The sequence below is a fragment of the Fundulus heteroclitus genome, chromosome 11 (genome assembly GCF_011125445.2).
Source record: "Fundulus heteroclitus isolate FHET01 chromosome 11, MU-UCD_Fhet_4.1, whole genome shotgun sequence".
NCBI lineage: Eukaryota > Metazoa > Chordata > Actinopteri > Cyprinodontiformes > Fundulidae > Fundulus > Fundulus heteroclitus.
The window spans coordinates 4,096,689-4,115,834 of NC_046371.1; the positions used below are offsets into that span (position 1 = coordinate 4,096,689).

General features: G+C 38.7%; 1 protein-coding gene across 4 annotated transcripts in view; it reads right to left on the reverse strand.

Annotated features, from left to right (window-relative positions):
- Window positions 1–15,261, reverse strand: part of LOC105920355 (glycerophosphodiester phosphodiesterase domain-containing protein 5) — a 40,825-nt gene extending 25,564 nt beyond the window's left edge. For all 4 annotated transcript variants that reach the window (XM_036142756.1, XM_036142757.1, XM_012855938.3 and 1 more), the window contains exons 1-2: window positions 15,140–15,261; window positions 9,354–9,561 (exon numbers count right to left, since the gene is read on the reverse strand). In XM_036142756.1, coding sequence (XP_035998649.1) covers window positions 9,354–9,515 — 162 coding nt within the window. In that variant the 5' untranslated portion in view covers window positions 9,516–9,561; window positions 15,140–15,261. The remainder of the gene's footprint in view (window positions 1–9,353; window positions 9,562–15,139) is intronic.
- Window positions 15,262–19,146: the final 3,885 nt, after the last annotated feature.

Here is a 19,146-nt window from a genome sequence, read left to right on the forward strand (position 1 = left end):
TTTAAATTCCAAAACAGAAACTTTATTTTTGTTTTCAGGTTAAATACATTGGCATCATTGGGAATTTCTTTATAGAAAATTACATGAAAAAGCATGTTAGGATATGTGAATCAGGCAAAATTTGGTAAATATAATAAAATCTTTATTATTACTTAAATGCATCAATATCTCCCACCACATCTTGGGGACATGTTTTTATTTCATGAAAATCAGGGACATTCTGCTCAAAAATTACAATAACATGTAACCTCATGCTTTAATAAGTGACGTCACTTCCTGTTTGCGGTAAGGCGTATTGTATCACTTCCTGTTTTCACTGCGTGAGCAACGGTTTGTTGCTCCAGATTCTCTCGCTTTTATCTTTAATCTCTTTGCTGTAACATCTGTTTCTAACACATAAGCACTTTTAAAACATTTTCTGTTGCTGCACATCACGCTTGGGAACTCCTCGTGTTTCACGGTTTGCTCTCTTGGCGTGGTAGAAAGGCGCTAGCCTAGCTTTAGCCTAGCCTAGCTTTAGCTCCACAATGGCTTCCTCTCCTACTATTACTTCAGCTTCTCCGTCTCTGACTAAGTCTCCCCTTATCTCCTGCTCTCTGTGTCAGATGTTTAGCTATTCCTCTGCCTCCTTTAGTGATAATGGTACTTGTAATAAATGTAGTGTTTTTGTAGCTTTGGAGGCGAGGGTGTCAGAATTAGAGTCCCGGCTCCGTGCTATGGAAAGACCAGCTGATAGCCGCCCCTCTGCTAGCGCGGAGCCACATAGACCTAGCGTTAGTTCACTTAGTGGTCCTCCAGAAGCACCCGAGCAGCCGGGTAAGCAGGCCGGCTGGGTGACAGTTCGTAGGAAGCATAGCTCTAGATTTCAGCCCCCAGTTCACCACCAACCCGTCTGCGTTTCAAACAAATTTTCCCCACTCAGCGACACACCCGCTGAGAAGCCGATCCTGGTTATTGGGAGCTCAATAGTCAGAAACGTGGCACTAGAGACACCAGGGACCATAGTTAAATGCCTGCCAGGGGCCAGAACGGGCGACATAGAATCTTAACTAAAACTGCTGGCTAAGGATAAGCGTAAATACAGTAAGATTGTTATTCACGCTGGCGGTAATGACACCCGATCACGCCGATCGGAGGTCACTAAAGTTGGTGTTGCTTCGGTGTGTGAGTTTGCTAAAGCAATGTCGGACTCCGTAATTTTCTCTGGTCCCCTGCCTGATTTGACCAGTGATGACATGTTTAGCCGCATGTCATCATTCAACCGCTGGTTGTCTAGGTGGTGTCCTGAAAACGACGTGGGCTACATTGATAACTGGAGAACTTTCTGGGGAAAACCTGGTCTGATCCGGAGAGACGGCATCCATCCTACTTTGGATGGTGCAGCTCTTCTTTCTAGAAATCTGGCCGGATTTATTAGTCCTCCTAAATGCTGACAACCCAGGGTCCAGACCAGGAAGCAGAGCCGTAGTTTAACACACCTCTCTGCAGCTTCTGTACTGTTACCCATCCATTATCCTATTGAGACGGTGTCTTTCCCACGGCCAAAACTTAACAGATCAAAAACTTATCTAAAAGGAACAAATCATAAAAACCTAATAAAAATCAATACGGTTCACCTTGAACCTAAAAATAAAACAATTAAATGTGGTCTATTAAATATAAGGTCTCTCCCTCCAAAGACTTTGTTAGTTAACGAATTGATTTCTGATAAACAGATTGATTTGTTTTGTCTCACAGAAACCTGGCTACAAGAGGACTACGTTAGTATAAATGAGTCAACTCCCTCCAATTATTCAAATTTCCACATTCCCAGATCTGTGGGAAGAGGAGGAGGAGTGGCAACCATCTTTCAGTCTGATTTATTAATTAGTCCCAGGCCAATTAAGAACTACAGTTCTTTTGAACATTTAACCCTGAGTTTCCCTCATCCAAACTGCAAAGCAATAAAACCTCTTCTGTTTGTTGTTTTGTATCGTCCACCAGGCCCTTACACTCAGTTTTTGGATGAGTTGTCAGATTTCTTATCTGATTTGGTGTTAAATACTGATAAGGCTATTATAGTGGGTGATTTTAACATCCATGTTGACACAGAATGTGATAACCTTAGTGTAGCCTTTAAAACTATCCTAGATTCAATTGGTTTTGCTCAAAATGTGCATAAACCGACGCACTCTTGGCTCCATACTTTAGACCTTGTGCTGACATATGGCATTGATTGTGAAGAATTAACAGTATTTCCTCACAACCCTGTCCTATCTGATCATTTTTTAATAACATTTGAGTTTAATCTAACTGAGTTTTCCACCCCCAAAAGAGGGTTCCATTATAGTAGATCTTTATCGGATAATGCTGTATCAAAACTTAAAGAGTCTGTCCCCTTTTTAATATCCTCCAAATGCAGAAATGCCCTGTAGATGGCAGCAATGTTGTTTCTTCCAATTCACAAATAGATGTCTTTGTAAACGGTATGACTTCGTCATTGCGTTCTGCATTAGACAATGTAGCTCCCTTGAAAAAGAAGGTGATTATTCACAGGAAGCTGGCTCCTTGGTTTAATTCAGAGCTGCGTTCCTTGAAGCACAATGTTAGGAAATTGGAGACAAAATGGCGCTCTACACACCAAGAGGAATCCTACTTAATCATAAAGAACAGTCTATTGTTGTATAACAAGACCCTTCGCAGAGTTAGAGCAGCATATTTTTCATCATTAATTGAGGAGAATAAGAATAATCCTAGATTTCTCTTCAGTACAGTTGCCAAACTTACCCAGAGCCACAGCTCTGTTGATCCATCCATTCCCTTAGCTCTTAGCAGTAATGATTTTATGGGATTCTTCATAAATAAAATTGATTCCATTAAAAATAAAATAATTGGCATCCTCCCAAACATGATTACCTCATCCTCAGTAAGTGAGGCAGCATTGGAGGAATCCTTAGAACCTGCGCAGTGTCTGAACTGTTTAGAAGCAGTAGAGCTTTCTGAGCTATCTAAAATTTTAGCTTCATCTAAACCTTCTACCTGTATGTTAGACCCAATCCCAACCAAGTTGTTTAAGGAGGTATTCCCTCTGATCAGTGGTCCTATTTTAGACATGATTAATCTATCCTTGGTAAATGGATATGTGCCACAGGCTTTTAAAGTAGCTGTTATTAAACCTTTACTTAAGAAACCATCTCTTGATCAAGATGAGTTAGTAAATTACAGACCTATATCTAATCTTCTTTTCTTATCTAAAATTCTTGAGAAAGTAGTTGCTAATCAACTATGTGAACATTTACAAAGTAATGACCTACTTGAGGAGTTTCAGTCAGGCTTCAGAGCTCATAGCACTGAAACAGCTCTGGTGAAGGTCACCAATGATATTCTCATGGCCTCAGATAATGGACTTGTGTCTATACTTGTCCTGTTAGATCTCAGTGCTGCATTTGATACAGTTGATCACAATATTCTCCTACAAAGACTTGAGCATACTGTAGGGATTAAGGGAAAAGCATTAGGCTGGTTTAAATCTTATCTGTCGGACAGATTCCAGTTTGTTCATGTTAATAATAAATCTTCCTCAAACTCTAGGGTCACTTGTGGAGTACCACAGGGTTCAGTCCTTGGACCAATTCTATTTACTATATATATGCTTCCGATTGGCAAAATTATCAGACAGCATGGGATTAATTTCCACTGTTATGCTGATGACACTCAGCTATATTTATCCATAAATCCTGATGAATCCAATCAGTTACTTCGACTGCAGTCATGTCTTGATGACATCAAAAGCTGGATGACTTTAAATTTCCTGCATTTAAATTCTGACAAGACAGAAGTTGTAATCTTTGGGCCAGAGTCTTCAGAAAATAAAGTTCTTAATCAATCCCTTAATCTGGATGACATTAACTTGGCCTCTGGTAATAAAGTTAAAAATCTTGGTGTTGTTTTCGACCAAGACATGTCATTTAAATCCCATATTAAACAGGTTTCCAGAGTTTCCTTTTTTCACCTCCGGAATATCGCCAAAATTAGAAACATTCTGTCCAGAAGTGATGCTGAAAAACTAGTCCATGCATTTGTTACTTCAAGGCTGGACTATTGTAATTCTTTACTATCAGGAAGTCCACAAAATGCAGTTCGAAGTCTTCAGCTGATTCAAAATGCTGCGGCAAGAGTTCTGATGAAAATCAACAAGAGGGATCATATGTCTCCAATTTTAGCTTCCCTTCATTGGCTTCCTGTTAAATCAAGAATAGAATTTAAAATTCTCCTTCTAACGTATAAAGCCCTTAATAATCAAGCTCCATCATATATCAGAGCTCTGATTACCCCGTATGTTCCTAACAGAGCACTTCGCTCTCAGACTGCAGGTCTGCTGGTGGTTCCTACAGTCTCTAAAAGTAGAATGGGAGGCAGATCCTTTAGCTATCAGGCTCCTCTCCTGTGGAACCAACTCCCAGTTTTGGTCCGTGAGGCAGACACCCTATCTATTTTTAAGACTAATGTTAAAACTTTCCTTTTTGACAAAGCTTATAGTTAGAGTGGCTCATACCCTGAGCTATCTCTATAGTTATGCTGCTATAGGCTTAGGCTGCTGGAGGACATCAGGGTCTAATTTTCTCACTCTACTGATTTCTACTGTTCTTCAGTCTACTGTTCTCCAGTTTTGCATTGTATTACATTGAAATGACTGTCGTCATTTCAGCTTTTAACTTTTTGCTCTCTCTCTTTTTCTTCATAGTAGGTACACCTGGTCTGGCGTTCTGTTAACTGTGACATCATCCAGAGAAGACGGCTCACCCTCTACTACCATCTAATGTAGAACAGATTACTAGATCAATGTGTGCTTCTGTGCTTTTTTGTTTCTCTTGTTGTGTCTCTGCTCTGTCTTCTGTAACCCCAGTCGGTCGAGGCAGATGACCGTTCATACTGAGCCCGGTTCTGCCGGAGGTTTTTCCTTCCCGTTAATGGGTGGTTTTTCTTCCCACTGTCGCTTCATGCTTGCTCAGTATGAGGGATTGCAGCAAAGCCATGTACAATGCAGATGACTCTTCCTGTGGCTCTACGCTTCCCCAGGAGTGAATGCTGCTTGTCGGGACTTTGATGCAATCAACTGGTTTCCTTATATAGGACATTTTTGACCAATCTGTATAATCTGACCCAATCTGTATAATATGATTGAACTTGATTTTGTAAAGTGCCTTGAGATGACATGTTTCATGATTTGGCGCTATATAAATAAAATTGAATTGAATTAAAGTAGATTTTTTTACTCAGTTAAGAAAGTAAAATTTGTAAAGATTATACACAATGAAATACTTTAGCCCTTCATTTTTTGTAATTTGGATGTTTATAGGGCTGGGCGTTATGGCTTTAAAATAAAATCTCCGATTTTATTATACAAACTCCGATTAATTAATTTATTTCCCTCCTTTTCGTTTTACAAAAACAAAAATAAACTCTTCTTAAAACTTGCTTTTACTTAAAGTATTTCATCTGGCAGTCGACCTGAATTCAAAGTACAACTAAGTCCAAGCTGTGAAACATGCTGGTAAAAGAATATGAACAATGAAAACATAACTAAATGTTAGCTCATTGTTTAATACCATTAGCACTAAGAACCAGTTTAACTTTACTTGTGTAACTTCAAACTCACTTAAAAAAAAAAGTCAATTAGCCAATTAAACTACCTCCTATTATGGTAAAAAGTTTCCTCTTTAATATATGTTTAGGAAAATATTCTGTCAAAATATTGTAAACATTGACTGCTGTTCTCTTCATGGAAGTCCAATGAATAATTCTGCAAAATAAAATCCAGATTTTCCAAAAATGAAATCATTGAATATTGTAAATTCTAATTAATCAATGAAATCAATTTATCACCCAGTCCTAGACAATTATTGCTTACAGATAATCAAGTTTCCAGTGTATCAGAATAGTAGAATATTACATTAGATCAATAAAAAGAAGCATATGTTAAACAGAAATGTGTTGACTCCTCAGTCCAGTCCTGGTGTTGCTGAAAAATCGTCTTTAAGCTGCATTTATCCCTTTTCCTTCCACACTTTTTTTTCCACTCAACTTTCTATGAACATTCTATACTTTCTTTAGAATTCAAATTTTGAGACACTGAATTTTGGATTTTATTCAACAGAATTACAAGATATAAACATTTGACATCAATAAATCTATATGACTGACTTTCTGAAGAGAAGGACAACGTTTTTTACAAAAAATTAAATTCTGGGATTTGTACATTCATGCTTTGATGCCTTTATAGGGTTAAGTTTTTAACTCCATTTTTTTAGGTTTAAAACCGCCTCCATTTCATAACCTACTGAACATTTTTACCTCAAAAAACAGCAGAAATCTGTATCTGTATACTGAAAAAACCTTTATCCCTGCACCGCTAAAGGAAACTACTAAATACTACATTTTCCTTTAAACCAGTCCTCCCTCATGGTTTATATATTATCATTCCGCGCTGCCAGACTGTTATTGTTATCCTTCAACGTTATCTTGATCCTCTGGTATTTTAAATATAAATAATTTTGTTGGACTTCGGCCACTTTTCTTCTCCAACTCAGATTCAGACTTGGAGAAGACATAATCTGAGGATCTGAAATGTGGTTCAACCCTTTATTATTGTTCTGTACTTAGATTTATATTCCAGGATAAGATGAATGTGTTCTGTAAAATGGCCAAGAGGTGCAAAACGCCCTGCAAATAAATGCGCTGCAAACACAAAATGGGTTTATAATAGAGTTTTGCACATAAAGCAAACCAAGCAAGAGCAATATTACCAGTTTTTAAGCTCTTTGTCCTTTTGTTTTATCTGGTATCAGACGGAAAAAGAACGGTACAGCTGAACTAGATTTTAAAGAAGTTTTAAATGACTTGCAGGAAAATATGAGGCTGTGGATGTTTTGACTGACGACCCGGGGTGAATTATTTTCTGTGGAAGACATAATTGTAGTTCATTTAACTTTTTTATTTTTGTGTGGACAGAGTACTACATGTTTGTATAACCCAGTTAATTGTGCATATTGTATAATAGTAATTTCTAAAAACGCTAAATTAAATAAAACAGTTGATCAAACAGGCATGTGTCAATTGTGCATAAACGGATACCAAACATTTTATTATACAACACCTTTTATTATGCAAAGCAGGGACATGAGGGGAATAAACTGAGGGAGAAATTAGAAAGCCAAAAGAAATCACATTAAAAAGGATAGAAGGAGAACTTAACACAGCAAAAAGAAAGTTTTGACCGTGGAAAAGAAACTTTATTTTTACCAAAGACCAGATGAACGCCACTGGCATAAAGAATAGATGGAGCAAATGCACATAAAAAAAAAAAAACTATTATTCTGTGTGAGTCTTCCTCTCTATGACATCAGAAACCAAGAACAGCAACACATGAAGCTGGAACCAGGTGTCTTAACGGGAGGAAATGCCAATCAAGAAAATGTGGAGCTGCACCCAGGAACGGTGAAGCTTTTTGCATGTAGAGGGGCGTAAAGGAGAGCAGCAACACATGCGTGAGTTTTTATGTCGGCAGGAAGAACAACATTGAAGCAAAAAGCCACACTGCAAAAACGGATTTAAAAATAAGTAAAATGTGCTTAAAATTAGTGTTTTTGTCCTAGATTTGAGCAGGTAAATAAGATTATTTGCCAATGTAATGAGTATTTTGACCCCTAAAATAAGATAATTAGATATACTGCACTTGAAATAAGATCATAGAGATGAATTGTTCCTGTTATAAGAGCAAAAATCTTATTCTGTTGGCAGATCGTTTTATTTACCTGCTCAAATCAAGGAAAAATACACAAATTTTAAGACCATTTTACTTATTTTTAGTTCAGTTTTTGCTGTGCAATCATCCTAGAAATAATTGAGTGAGCCACTTCCATTGGACCTTTTGTGGTAAACATCACCACTCACATGGGCGGTCCAAATCTAGCTATGTGGTCGGCTTTTGGACAACAACATGTTTATCCAACACCCAGCAAGACCAAATAAAAAGATGGAAAAATGTTGAGCATCACGTGAAGCCTTCAGGGTCCAGAAAGCTGAGAAGCTTTTCCAAACAAGGTCCGGTGCATCCATCAGCGGGCTCCCAAATGCCACGGATACTCTAGAGGAAGAAGGAAGTCTGTTAGAAAGAATGATTCCTTCATGTCAGGATGTGCAAAAAAAAAAATGCTAGAATGAAACAAATGCATTTCCTTGTGCTGCAGTAAATACTAGCTTTGTGAAGGTTATGGTGTTAAAGTGCTGTTCAAACCTCGTGATTCAGCTTATTTTGGGGTGGACAGAAAATAGCACCTTGTTTCCTTGGTGACCCTGTGTGACATCAGCAGTTCACTGAAGTCAGCCTCGTGTGTTCAACTGAAAAATATTACATTTTTCTTTATTTCTTTACTGATAATACACCCATGTATGTTGACCACTGGTGGATTGACTGTAAAATAATCTATAAATTGAACTAAATTAACCGTGAAACTCACAGAGCAAAAGCATCTCAGTTATATCTCTCTGACTGCAGAGATTGACACCAGAAATGCAAACTACTATAACTTAAAGTCTAAAGCACACCAATACTAAGGCTGTATATAAAGATGTATATTACAGAACTGTTGTTCTGTAATATTGTAAACATGAAGGAAAACGTACCTTTTCTTTCTTCTATCCAAGTTTCCTTTGAGCATCCCACCAGACCCGGTGATCCCACCTGACTCGGTTGGTGGTCGACTCCCCCTAGTGGTCTGGAGGACTTCCGTCACGCGGAGCTAGTTTGCAGCTTTTCTTAACTTGCGGCATTTTTTGCTACTTCACTGCAAAAACCTATCTAAAAATAGGTAAAATGTTCTTAAAATTAGTGTGTTTGTTCTTGATTTGAGCAGGTAAATAAGATTATCTGCCAATGGAATGAGTATTTTGAAAATAAAATAAGATAATTAGGCATCCTGGACTTGAAATAAGATGGAGATGCGTTGTTCCTATATTAAGTGCAATAATCTTATTCCATTGGCAAATCATCTTATTTACCTGCTCAAATCAAGGACAAATACAGCAACTTTAAGAACATTTTACTTATTTTTAGTTCCATTTTTGCAGGGTTGCAGCATTTTACCTTTGCATGTGTTGTGTTATGTGTGTTTGTGCGTCAGCATTAGTGTTTGCAGCATGTTTGCACTCTGTGCGTCTAATTTCTGTGATTGCAGCGTTTCTCTTTTACTGTATTTTTATTTATTTTTTTGCGTTAGCCTCGGTTTTTGAGTTTGGAGTACATTTTGAGTACTTGCAGGGCGTTTGGCACCTCTCGGCCACCGAGGCTGACGGCCGTGACCCAGCGGTCTGACCTTGCTGCAGCAGCAATCTCCTGGCTGACCTCCGCTCCTCTCGTAGCGCCTCCATCGACAGCCGTACAGACCCGACAGACACCTCACAAACGGCCCGTGTTCGTAGCGTCGCAGCAGCTTAGCGCGAAGACCAAACAGGCGCTGGGAGAACGTGGACGGCATCGCTCTGATGCGTCATGACGTCCCCCTCCGTCCTGCTGAGACACACCTGGGGGACAGAAAAGGCCATGAAAAGAGGTCCGCTGGTGCTGGACAGGGACGTCGTGGTCACCCCAACACACTGAGGACTTCATGTTTAAGCAGTTGGGAGGCCTGCTGATGTATATTGTTGTTTGAACCAAAATGTAGGAATGAGGAAAAACCCTTTAAATAATATCAGCCCTTTTTAAAAGCTTTAGTCTCCTAAGCTTCAACATTAAAACCAGCAGAAGTCAACAGTAAAAGGGAATAAAACCTCCCATCCTGACTGTAGTTAAGTGTCCGCGTGATTATTTGTTACTTTCCTGCTGGTAATTGTAATTTAAAACAAATTATTTTCCTTAAAAAAAAATCTAATGTGAAAAAATGTAATTAAAAGCCATTTAGATCAGTCTAAATTCAGCAAAATTCTACTTTTTTTTGCAGTTATTTGGTTAGTGGGCATTTATACATCAATTGTTATAATGAGCCGTCGTCTTTCAGAGCGTTTGTCTGATAAATGCTGCTTCAGTCCAAGTTATCCATGAGAAACATGAAGGTTGGGATTCAGTTTAAAACCAAAGCTGGTCTTCAGAGGTCCTCAGTCCAGACGGTGTTTTTACGCTCGTTAACCCGTCCGTCCATCGTCTTCCACTCATCAGAGATGGAGCAACAGGTCCAGGACAGAAACCCAGACATTCCTCTCCCCGGCCAGACGGGCAAGACCCCCCAATGAAGGAGGTTCTGCAGGCGGTGACCACAGACCACTTCTCACTTCTTTTACTTTCTGGCTGATGTTTTGGTCTCTTCTGAAAGCTGGCGGTGTTTTCACTCTGGTGGCAGCAGGAGATGAAGTCTAAACCCACACAGGTGGCTCAGGTAGTGCAGCTCATCCAGGATGGAGCATCAATGCCAGCTGTAGCAAGAAGGTTTGCTTTATCTGGAGGCACTACCAGGAGACAGAGCAGTACATCAGGAGGAGGCTGTAGGAGGGCAGCAACCCTGCAGCAGAACCCCTACCTCCGCCTTTGAGCAAGGAGCAACAGCAGGAACACTGCATGATGACCTCCAGCAGAGGCAAGGCCCATTCATACCTCACGTAAAAGACGGATACGGATACGTGTGGAGTATTTCATACGTTCTAACCGTCGATTTCGTCCGTATTTTGACACGAAAATTGGGAGCTTACGATTACGGACGAAACGGATCAATACGGAGCAATACTACCAGAGTTTGTAGTACAAAATGTCAACAAAATCACGAAGAAGGTTAGAATTCTGGGGTCCGTTCTTCGTACGTCGCTAACTCAGTTAGCTGGATTTCATTGTTGACGATTTGGCATGATCTTGGATCGTTTGGTTCTTCGAAAGACATCCTGCACTTGTTGTCATAGCAACATGTGCGCCAGCTTAAACCTGCTCCAGAGCAGGCTTATTTCATGTAAACAAGATTAGATCGCAGCTTTATAAGCGGAGGAGATGGAGAAGTCTACCATAGCCATGTCCATTTTTACGACTGCAAATTATTCTTGCATCTTCCGCAACAGGTTGCAGAGTTTTTTTAATTAATCGCGTATTGCGCAATAGACAGGATCCTTTAGCGTAGCGCGACAGTGTAATTGTTAAGAGATTTTTCTTGGTGGCTGTTATAAACAGACAAACATCATTTAACAGGGGCTTTTAAAGAGGAAAAAGTGGTGTTGGAGCCATAAATCTAAAATATTTAAGTTATTTGTATGATGGTTTGCTTTTTATTTTTATCCTATTCAGTAAGAAGATTTGTTCAGGCCATTTTATTGTGAAGTTTAGTTTTACTTTGAAAGGCTTGCTTCCTGTCGAGCCGTATATTGTATTAGAAAAAACTATGGATGGATTATCTAGCCACGGAGCAATACAGTTTTACCGTGTAAACTGTGGATGACTTGGAAAAGGAAAATTTTAATTTTTATGGATAAAGATTTTTTTTGTTAAAATTCCCAGTTTGCACATGTCCTTTACTTCCTGTCTCTAAGGAATGACACTGAAATTTGGATCTCTTGACATAACAAGTGCCTTTTTAAAATAAAGTATAATAATTAAAGGCTACCATTTTGTAGAATATTCTTGTATTTTACTTTTACTTGTCCCCATGTTCTAGTGGGTCCCGTGGAGGCTCTGATATAAAATAACAAAGTAAATATGAGATTATTAAAATGCAAAAATTCATACTGTAGAAAGTGATAGAAACATCTACCATGGACAGTATTTACGCATTAATTTGTCTGCTGCTTTTTGCCAGCCCTCTCTCCTGGCTTTAACAGATTTTTAGGTGTTTTAATTAATGACTCAAATTCAGCATAACCTTCCATTAAAAGCTCTTGTTCTGCTTGGGAGAAAAACTGTGGGTGTTCTTTGGCCATGCTGAACAGCCAATAGCAGCGCTGCTGATCAATGTTTCTACTATCGATACATTTCCCCTTTTAAACAAACGCATGAACGCGCAGTTGTGTCAGATAACTCAATCCAGTGATACTAATCGTAAACAACAGGTGTGTTGGAAGAACCCAATTAGCCGGATCATGATTAGCCGGATGAAATCATCTTGGATGTCTCATTTGATCTTGGATGTTTTAAGCAACGTACGAAGAACGGACCCCTGGGCTTTAAACAATGGCGGGATTCGAGGAACGACTTGCGGAGATCGTCCGCAACTACCCACATTTATATGATGTATCGTGTCCGGGGCACAGGGACAAACAAAAAGTTTACTTACGGAGCAAATACAACAAAATCACGTCTTGGACCGTCGCCATGTTTGATCAATGACGAATCATTGGCGCCCAGCACTGCCACCTAGAGGACATATTGGTTATAGCGCACCTCAACGGACGGAGGTATGAAGGAGTCAACGGATAGAACGTACGGACAGAAATACGGACGTGTAGGCCAAACGTAGGGTATGAATGGGCCTGTAGTCTGACAGCCATTAGGTACAGAGATGAGATCCTCAGACCCATTGTGAGACCGCTGGTGTGGTTGGCCTGTCTGAATAGTGCAGTCAGTGAGGAAGGAGGTAGGAAAAGGAGCCTGTATGCTTCCTCTCGCAGCTAATTTAGCTTAGGAACCTCGCGATGTCCCTTTACCGGCACTTTGGAGCTAGAAGGAATCCCACAATCCTGTGTGTAAATTGACGTATCGGCACAGCAATTATTAGATATAGCCAGATGGATTCTATGAAACTCTTAACTGTGACACAGGAAATAGAAATAACCACTTCCTGTGTCACAGGCGGCACAGTTTTTATTCAAAATAAGCCGTCCCACGCTTACAGCTTCCTCTGGAACGCATGAAAACCTCAGTCTGACAGCTGCAACAAGACATTCAGAAATGTGGAAACCTGTTTTCTTCACAGCATCACTTACATAAACAGTCGTGTCAAAATATACGCACATCCATGTTAGCCAAACGGTTTCTAGCTGGAGACTGATCCAAACAACGTCACTTGTGTGTTGAGCTTATTCTCAAGATCGGAGGCCAATAAATTAACGTAATACCTGCTAACTGTTGCAAGTGTCGGCAGAAAATTAAAATCATTTCAGCACCGGATCCCGATGCTATCAAAAGGTGTGAGATAAACCCTCTTTGTAATAAAACAGACCAACTTGATACAAACTATAATCTTTTCAAGGCCGACCCATTTCCCAGCTTCCCAAAAGGTTCAGGTAAACTTGAACAGAACCTGATCTGAAACTGCAGCCCAGTAATATAATAACAGTCCTTTGTTTCTGTTCGTTTCTGTTCATTTTTTCACATCCAAAAAAAACACGAGAGACGACCCAGCAGCATACCCAGACACACCCAGAGGCAGAGTCACGGTCTGGATCAGATTCCACTTTGTTTGGGTTTTAAACCCGATACAACGCCTCCTATTGTCACCGCGACATTTTTTCCCCCCAACACGAGAACTAAACCCAGAGCCGGTGCCGCTCGCCGTCTGGGTCGGCGCAGACAGCTGCGGCTCACCTTACAGGTTCAACTTCACTTCAGCATCTCGCCTTAGATTTGAGTTGCATGGATTTTGCTCCACAACCCTCAAAGCTTCTGTTTTGTTGCCGGTGCACCTACCACACTTTTTCCTTCCACTCAACTTTCCATGAATACCTTGGTACAGAGTCCTCTGAGCAACCAGCTTCTTTAGCGGTGACTTTTTGTGGCTTCTGGACGTCAGCAGTCTTCCTTACACTTTAAAAAAAAAATGCTATTTTTTTTCAGTTGATCTAATTTAATATTCTAATTATTTGATAAACTGCATTTTGAGTTTTCATTGTCTGTAAGCCACAATCAAAAAGAAATAAAAGACTCTTACAGCTGTCCACACCTTGGGTAAAAACTGTTGAATGGGCAATCCTCCCAAAGCTGAAGTTTTCCCTGATCTTTATGCACCTTTTCTATCTTTTTACCACATTTTCTCCTTCCTCTAAACCAGCGGTGTCCAAACTTTTCTACATGTGGGCCAAAATTGTTAGGTCAAAAGTACTGGAGGGCCAAAAATGCACTTTATAAACAAACTAAACCCAAACAGTATATTGTAATTTAAAATTGTTTTTGATCTGCTCCACAAAATATGGGAATGCAATATTTTAATTAAACAAATTAGATTTTCTGTAGAAAGGGGAGATGTGTAAATCATTGTAGACCTAAAACTTAAGAAAGGGTTTTCACGTTTGCTTCATTAAAGGATGTTCATACAGTTTGCAAATTCTTTGATGCTTTAAAAAAAAAAAAAAGTCTATTTTCTACAATCAAAACAGGATTTGGGTCAGTCTTCAAAAGAACGCTTCCTGTATTTAGCCAATTTTAATAATTTAATAAATAACATTTCAATACAGATTTTGGTGCACCAAGGTCTGCATTTGAGTAAGTTAAATGCCATTGGATAGATGTGGTCTTATTTATTGAAGAAAATGGCGTGATTGTGTGGGTCATTTTTTTTTAAGTTGTATTTTTTATTATCATTATTGAAGCACAGTATCATTTTCTGAGAAATGTATTTATTTTTTTAATAAGCTGTAAACCATAATAGCCAAAATTTAGACCAATAAACGTTTGAAACCAAACTTGATCTGTAGGACTTTCCTTGGTTATATAAATATTTTTAAAAACTGGAATATCCTTCCTCCTTCCTGAACTGACAATAATTTCTGGGGTTTACACTTAGTTAAAAAAATAATACCACAAAATTAAACTCTACATACCAGAGCAGTAAAGCTGTAGGTTGGATCCAAATGAAGAAACTTGGACATTTAGATTAAATAATCCATCACATGTTTTGCTTACCAGTGGGAACAACGGTCTGCCGCTGTTTTGGTAAATCCTTCACTCGCATAGTTGACAAACTTTCCAAATAACCATCTTATATCGGTTTATCGTGGCCTTTTATCGTCTTTAAAGCTCATTTATTGCGTGTAACGGCGATGCTCGTCATGCTAAGTTCATATAACTGTCTCCATAAAAACACAAAGACTGGAGCCGCTGAGCTCCGAGACCCGCAGAGAGGACAATAATCCCCGAAACAGCATCGAGTCCCGCATCTTTCTCATTTAATTTCTTTTTTCCCACCCTCATCTTTACCCCTTTTTGTTCCCGGCCGGTTCCTCCAGGCTCCCGGTGAGCGGCAGAGGGGAACCCGCAGTGCAGAGCTCCTTCTCCGGCTGTCGCTCCGCTCGGAGGCGCAGGTCGGCCGAATCCGATCCGGTCGGAGGAGTCAAGCTAGCGGAAGTTACCGACGTAAGAACCAGAAATTGAAAAACTAAAACTATAAAAAAAAAGGAGGACATCATATTTTTCTCAGCAAGAGTTACATTTTTGAAATCAGAAAAATAAAATAAAACCGTCGCCATTTTTTTGCTTTTTTAACGTCTGCGCGCGGCACAAACTGAACCCCAGGGGCGATTCTAGAAGGTTTGCTAAAGGGGGCCCAGGGCCCAGAAACCAAAAACAGAATATCAAATGTTTTATGAAGCCATTTTCATAAAGTATGGAGGACCAAAACTGACAGAATTAAACATACAAGCAGAAATATGGCAGAGAAGAAAGAAGGTGCAGGACCTGTGTGTAGATATATCCTTCTGTATATATATCCATAGTATTTGATTTTATTTTTGTCTGCACCATCAACACCAAGTCAAGTTCCTTGTAAGTGCAAACCTACTTGGCAATAAACTTGATTCTGATTCTGATATGTTCCCTCTATAACTATACTAAAATGTAATGATGCTAAATGGAGGAAGCAGGGGCGTGCAATCTGCCAACAGATCCTGCACTTTCTTCTTGATTGGCTTACATATAGGAGCTGATCCAAAAAAGGAGACAAAAAAAAATGTCAAAAGAATACATGGATATAAAAAGACATGGAAGAAAACAACAAAGTAAGTAAATTCACGGGGAACAAAAGACAAACATCTATAAGAAAACAAACGAATAAAATAAAAAAAACGGTAAGGTTAAGATCAAATGCTTGAATAACGTTCTGGAACTAAAGAAAGAAATTAGGTAAAATAAATTATAAAATGTGGTAATGTGGCACACGTTTAATATAATATTTCACATCAGAATGTATAGTCCCTTATTGGGGTCACCACTATACGTTCTGGTGTGAAATATATTAAATGTATGCCACAGTAAAGTAAGCAAAAACAATATTTCAAGACAATAACAGTATTTTTCTTTTTTAAATAATTGTTACATTTTAAGTTTATTGGTTATTTTATTAGGCAATTTATACATTTCTGCTTTCATGTTTAATTCTGCCAGTTTTGTCCTCCATACTTTGTGGCTAATAAATCAACTCCCATCCAATTTTTACAAGGCAAGTTAACATTAAATTGACCCAGCTATTTCTGAAAAGCCTGCACTGTAAACGTTGACAGCCCACTTGGGTTAAATACACTTATTTTATCTCTTACTCTCCACTGATGATTTTTTGTGATAAATGCAAGTTTGTGTTTTCCAACATTTAATACTTACTGGTAAATTGTCCTGACTGCTTGTGACCATTGTTTGAACTCATGTCTAAAAAAAGGAAAGCTTGCCTGATAAAAGGGGGAAAGGGTGAAGGTTTTGACATGAGTAGATCAAAATGTTTCCCCCATTTAAAAGAAAAAGGAAAAAGAGCAGTCTATGAATTACTTTAAACGTAACAATTAAAGCAGAACCACAGATAGCAACAATACAGTCTTTCAATGTCAGCCGAAATATCCATCCATCCCCTGTCCACACCCTGGGCTGGATAGGTCACCAGAACAGTTGCAATATTCACACCATAGAGAAAAAATTGTGGTGAAAGGTGCACCTATGACAAAAATCAATTATCCATCCCAATTGGGCATAAATTTAAATCCTGTTTACTATAGTGAGAGTAATTTTTGTTAACAAAAGGCTACTCTAAGGCTTAGCGAAGGGATCTGCAAAGTTTCCAGAGGCTTTTCAGACTTCGGTTAGCCTAAAACTCATTTAGAGCCGCAAATGTCACATGACCTTTTGAATTTTTGATGAATATTGACTAAGCTCTGCTTTCATTTTTAAAGAACCATCATTTTAGTTTCATTTGTGGCGTTTTTCCTCATATGCGATGTTGATATTTGTGGAAAATGTAAAAAAAAAAAAAAAAAAAAAAAGATTAATTTCCAACCTACTTACAAAAGGTACTCTACCGGTCATTTTAATTTTATTGTTTTGTGGATATCTAATTCAATTATTCCATGAAATACAAACCTAATAAATGCTGTATTTGTTATTATTTCTATACTTAAATGCAACTAAAATATTAGTTGGTTCTTTATCATGTTTAGCCAACATTGTTTAGAGCCATTCCAGAAGGTCTGGAGAGCCCCAACTCACACCCTGCAATGTTTTAAAGAGAAAAAGATCTTGAGGCTAAAGTCACAACAACGGGACTCCCATTTAGGAAAAACTGTTTATGCTGGACTCCTAAAACACTAACATCCTCACAGATGATCATATTTGAGGACCTACAGAAACTCCAGAATGAGGATGAACCTATTCTACCTTTAAACCTCGTCACTTGCTCTTTAATGTTTACCCAGTCAGGAACCCGTAACGCATGTTATGGAGTGAAAAATACTTACCACGGCATCTTTTTTTTTTTTAACCTGAGGTGAGGTTATTTCAAAAAAGAAAAATTAACAAAGTTCTTCTGTTCAAAAGCAAAGCCTCTAACAGTCTGGTCTAGCAGCAGCGCTCCGAGCTTATATGTAGCAAACAGGTTGGATTAGCATACAGGGAGGGAATAAAATTATAAAATATTAAAGAGGAGAGTCTCTGGAGAGAAAAAGAGGTGGTGGTAATCCCAACATGCTACAAGCCTTATATGGACTTCATTTCCCTTTGGTATCTCACTCCAAACGTCATGATGGGTTGCAGGAAGTTCCTCTGATCTCCCATCAGACAGATCGCCTCGTCTTTAGACTCTAAAGCAGGGGTGTCAAACATACAATTTAGTCCGGCCCGGTGGCTAAATGCATTATCATTATTCAAAAAAAAAAAAAAAAAAGTGTCCCACAGTGTCCTGTCTGGCAGTGTGGCAATAAGAATTGTCTTAATGCCAAAAAGAGATCATCAGATTTGACTTTCACATGTGGAGCAGTACTGCTTTTGCCATAGTGCTCCGCTTGATTTATGAATGTGAATAATTTTATTATGATTCATGCGGGAAATATCTCAAATGATATGGACAGTACAATAGGAAAGTAGGAGAGGAAAGGAAGAACAAGAAGAACAAAAGAAAAGGTGAAAGAAAGAGGAGATAAAAGGAAGAGAATGATAAAACTATTATTGAAAAAAAACATGTACTTTAATTGAAAATCTGCAGTTCCTATATTGTCCACGAGGGGCGCTGTGTTTTAATCAGCAGATGGTAGCACTGAGCTTCAGATGTGGAAAATTGATTTTAAATATTTTCTTAATTTTTATCTGTTTGATGTATTTTGTCATGCAGGACAGTGTTTTTAAGTTCCAAAAAATGTGAATAAATGTTTTTCAACATTGTACAATCACTGTGATCAGTTCTTATGCATAATGCACAAGTAAATGTTTAACTGAGTAAAAGTATTGTGGAAATTGCACATACTTTTCTTAAAAACACTGAGGTTATTCATAATATATTGTGTAAAGGTGAAATTAATTTAATATAAAAATCAACAGCAAGTCCACTTTTATTAGTTCTATTTAATCTTGCAATGAGTTTACTCGTGTGGCCCTCTTGAGATCAGATTAAGCTGTATGCGGCCCCTAAACCAAAATGAGTTTGACACCCCTGCTCTAAAGTTTGAAGCATTTCTGTCATTATGGTGCGAGGCTCGCTGCTAGGAGTCAGACATGGGTGTCTGTGCACAACATCCACAGGGCTGATCTTAGACCCCACAGCTCGTCCTCCCACTGGAACCAAAGATCATGCAGTGGCGGCTAGTGGATTCTTTTTCCTCCATAGGCTATAACTTCAAAATAGACATTTAGTTTCAATTCAGTTCATATAGCGGCAATTCCTAATATATACAAAAAAGATATACTAAGAAGTCACACAAGTGTATTTACATGAATGAAAGAAACAATGTTCAACT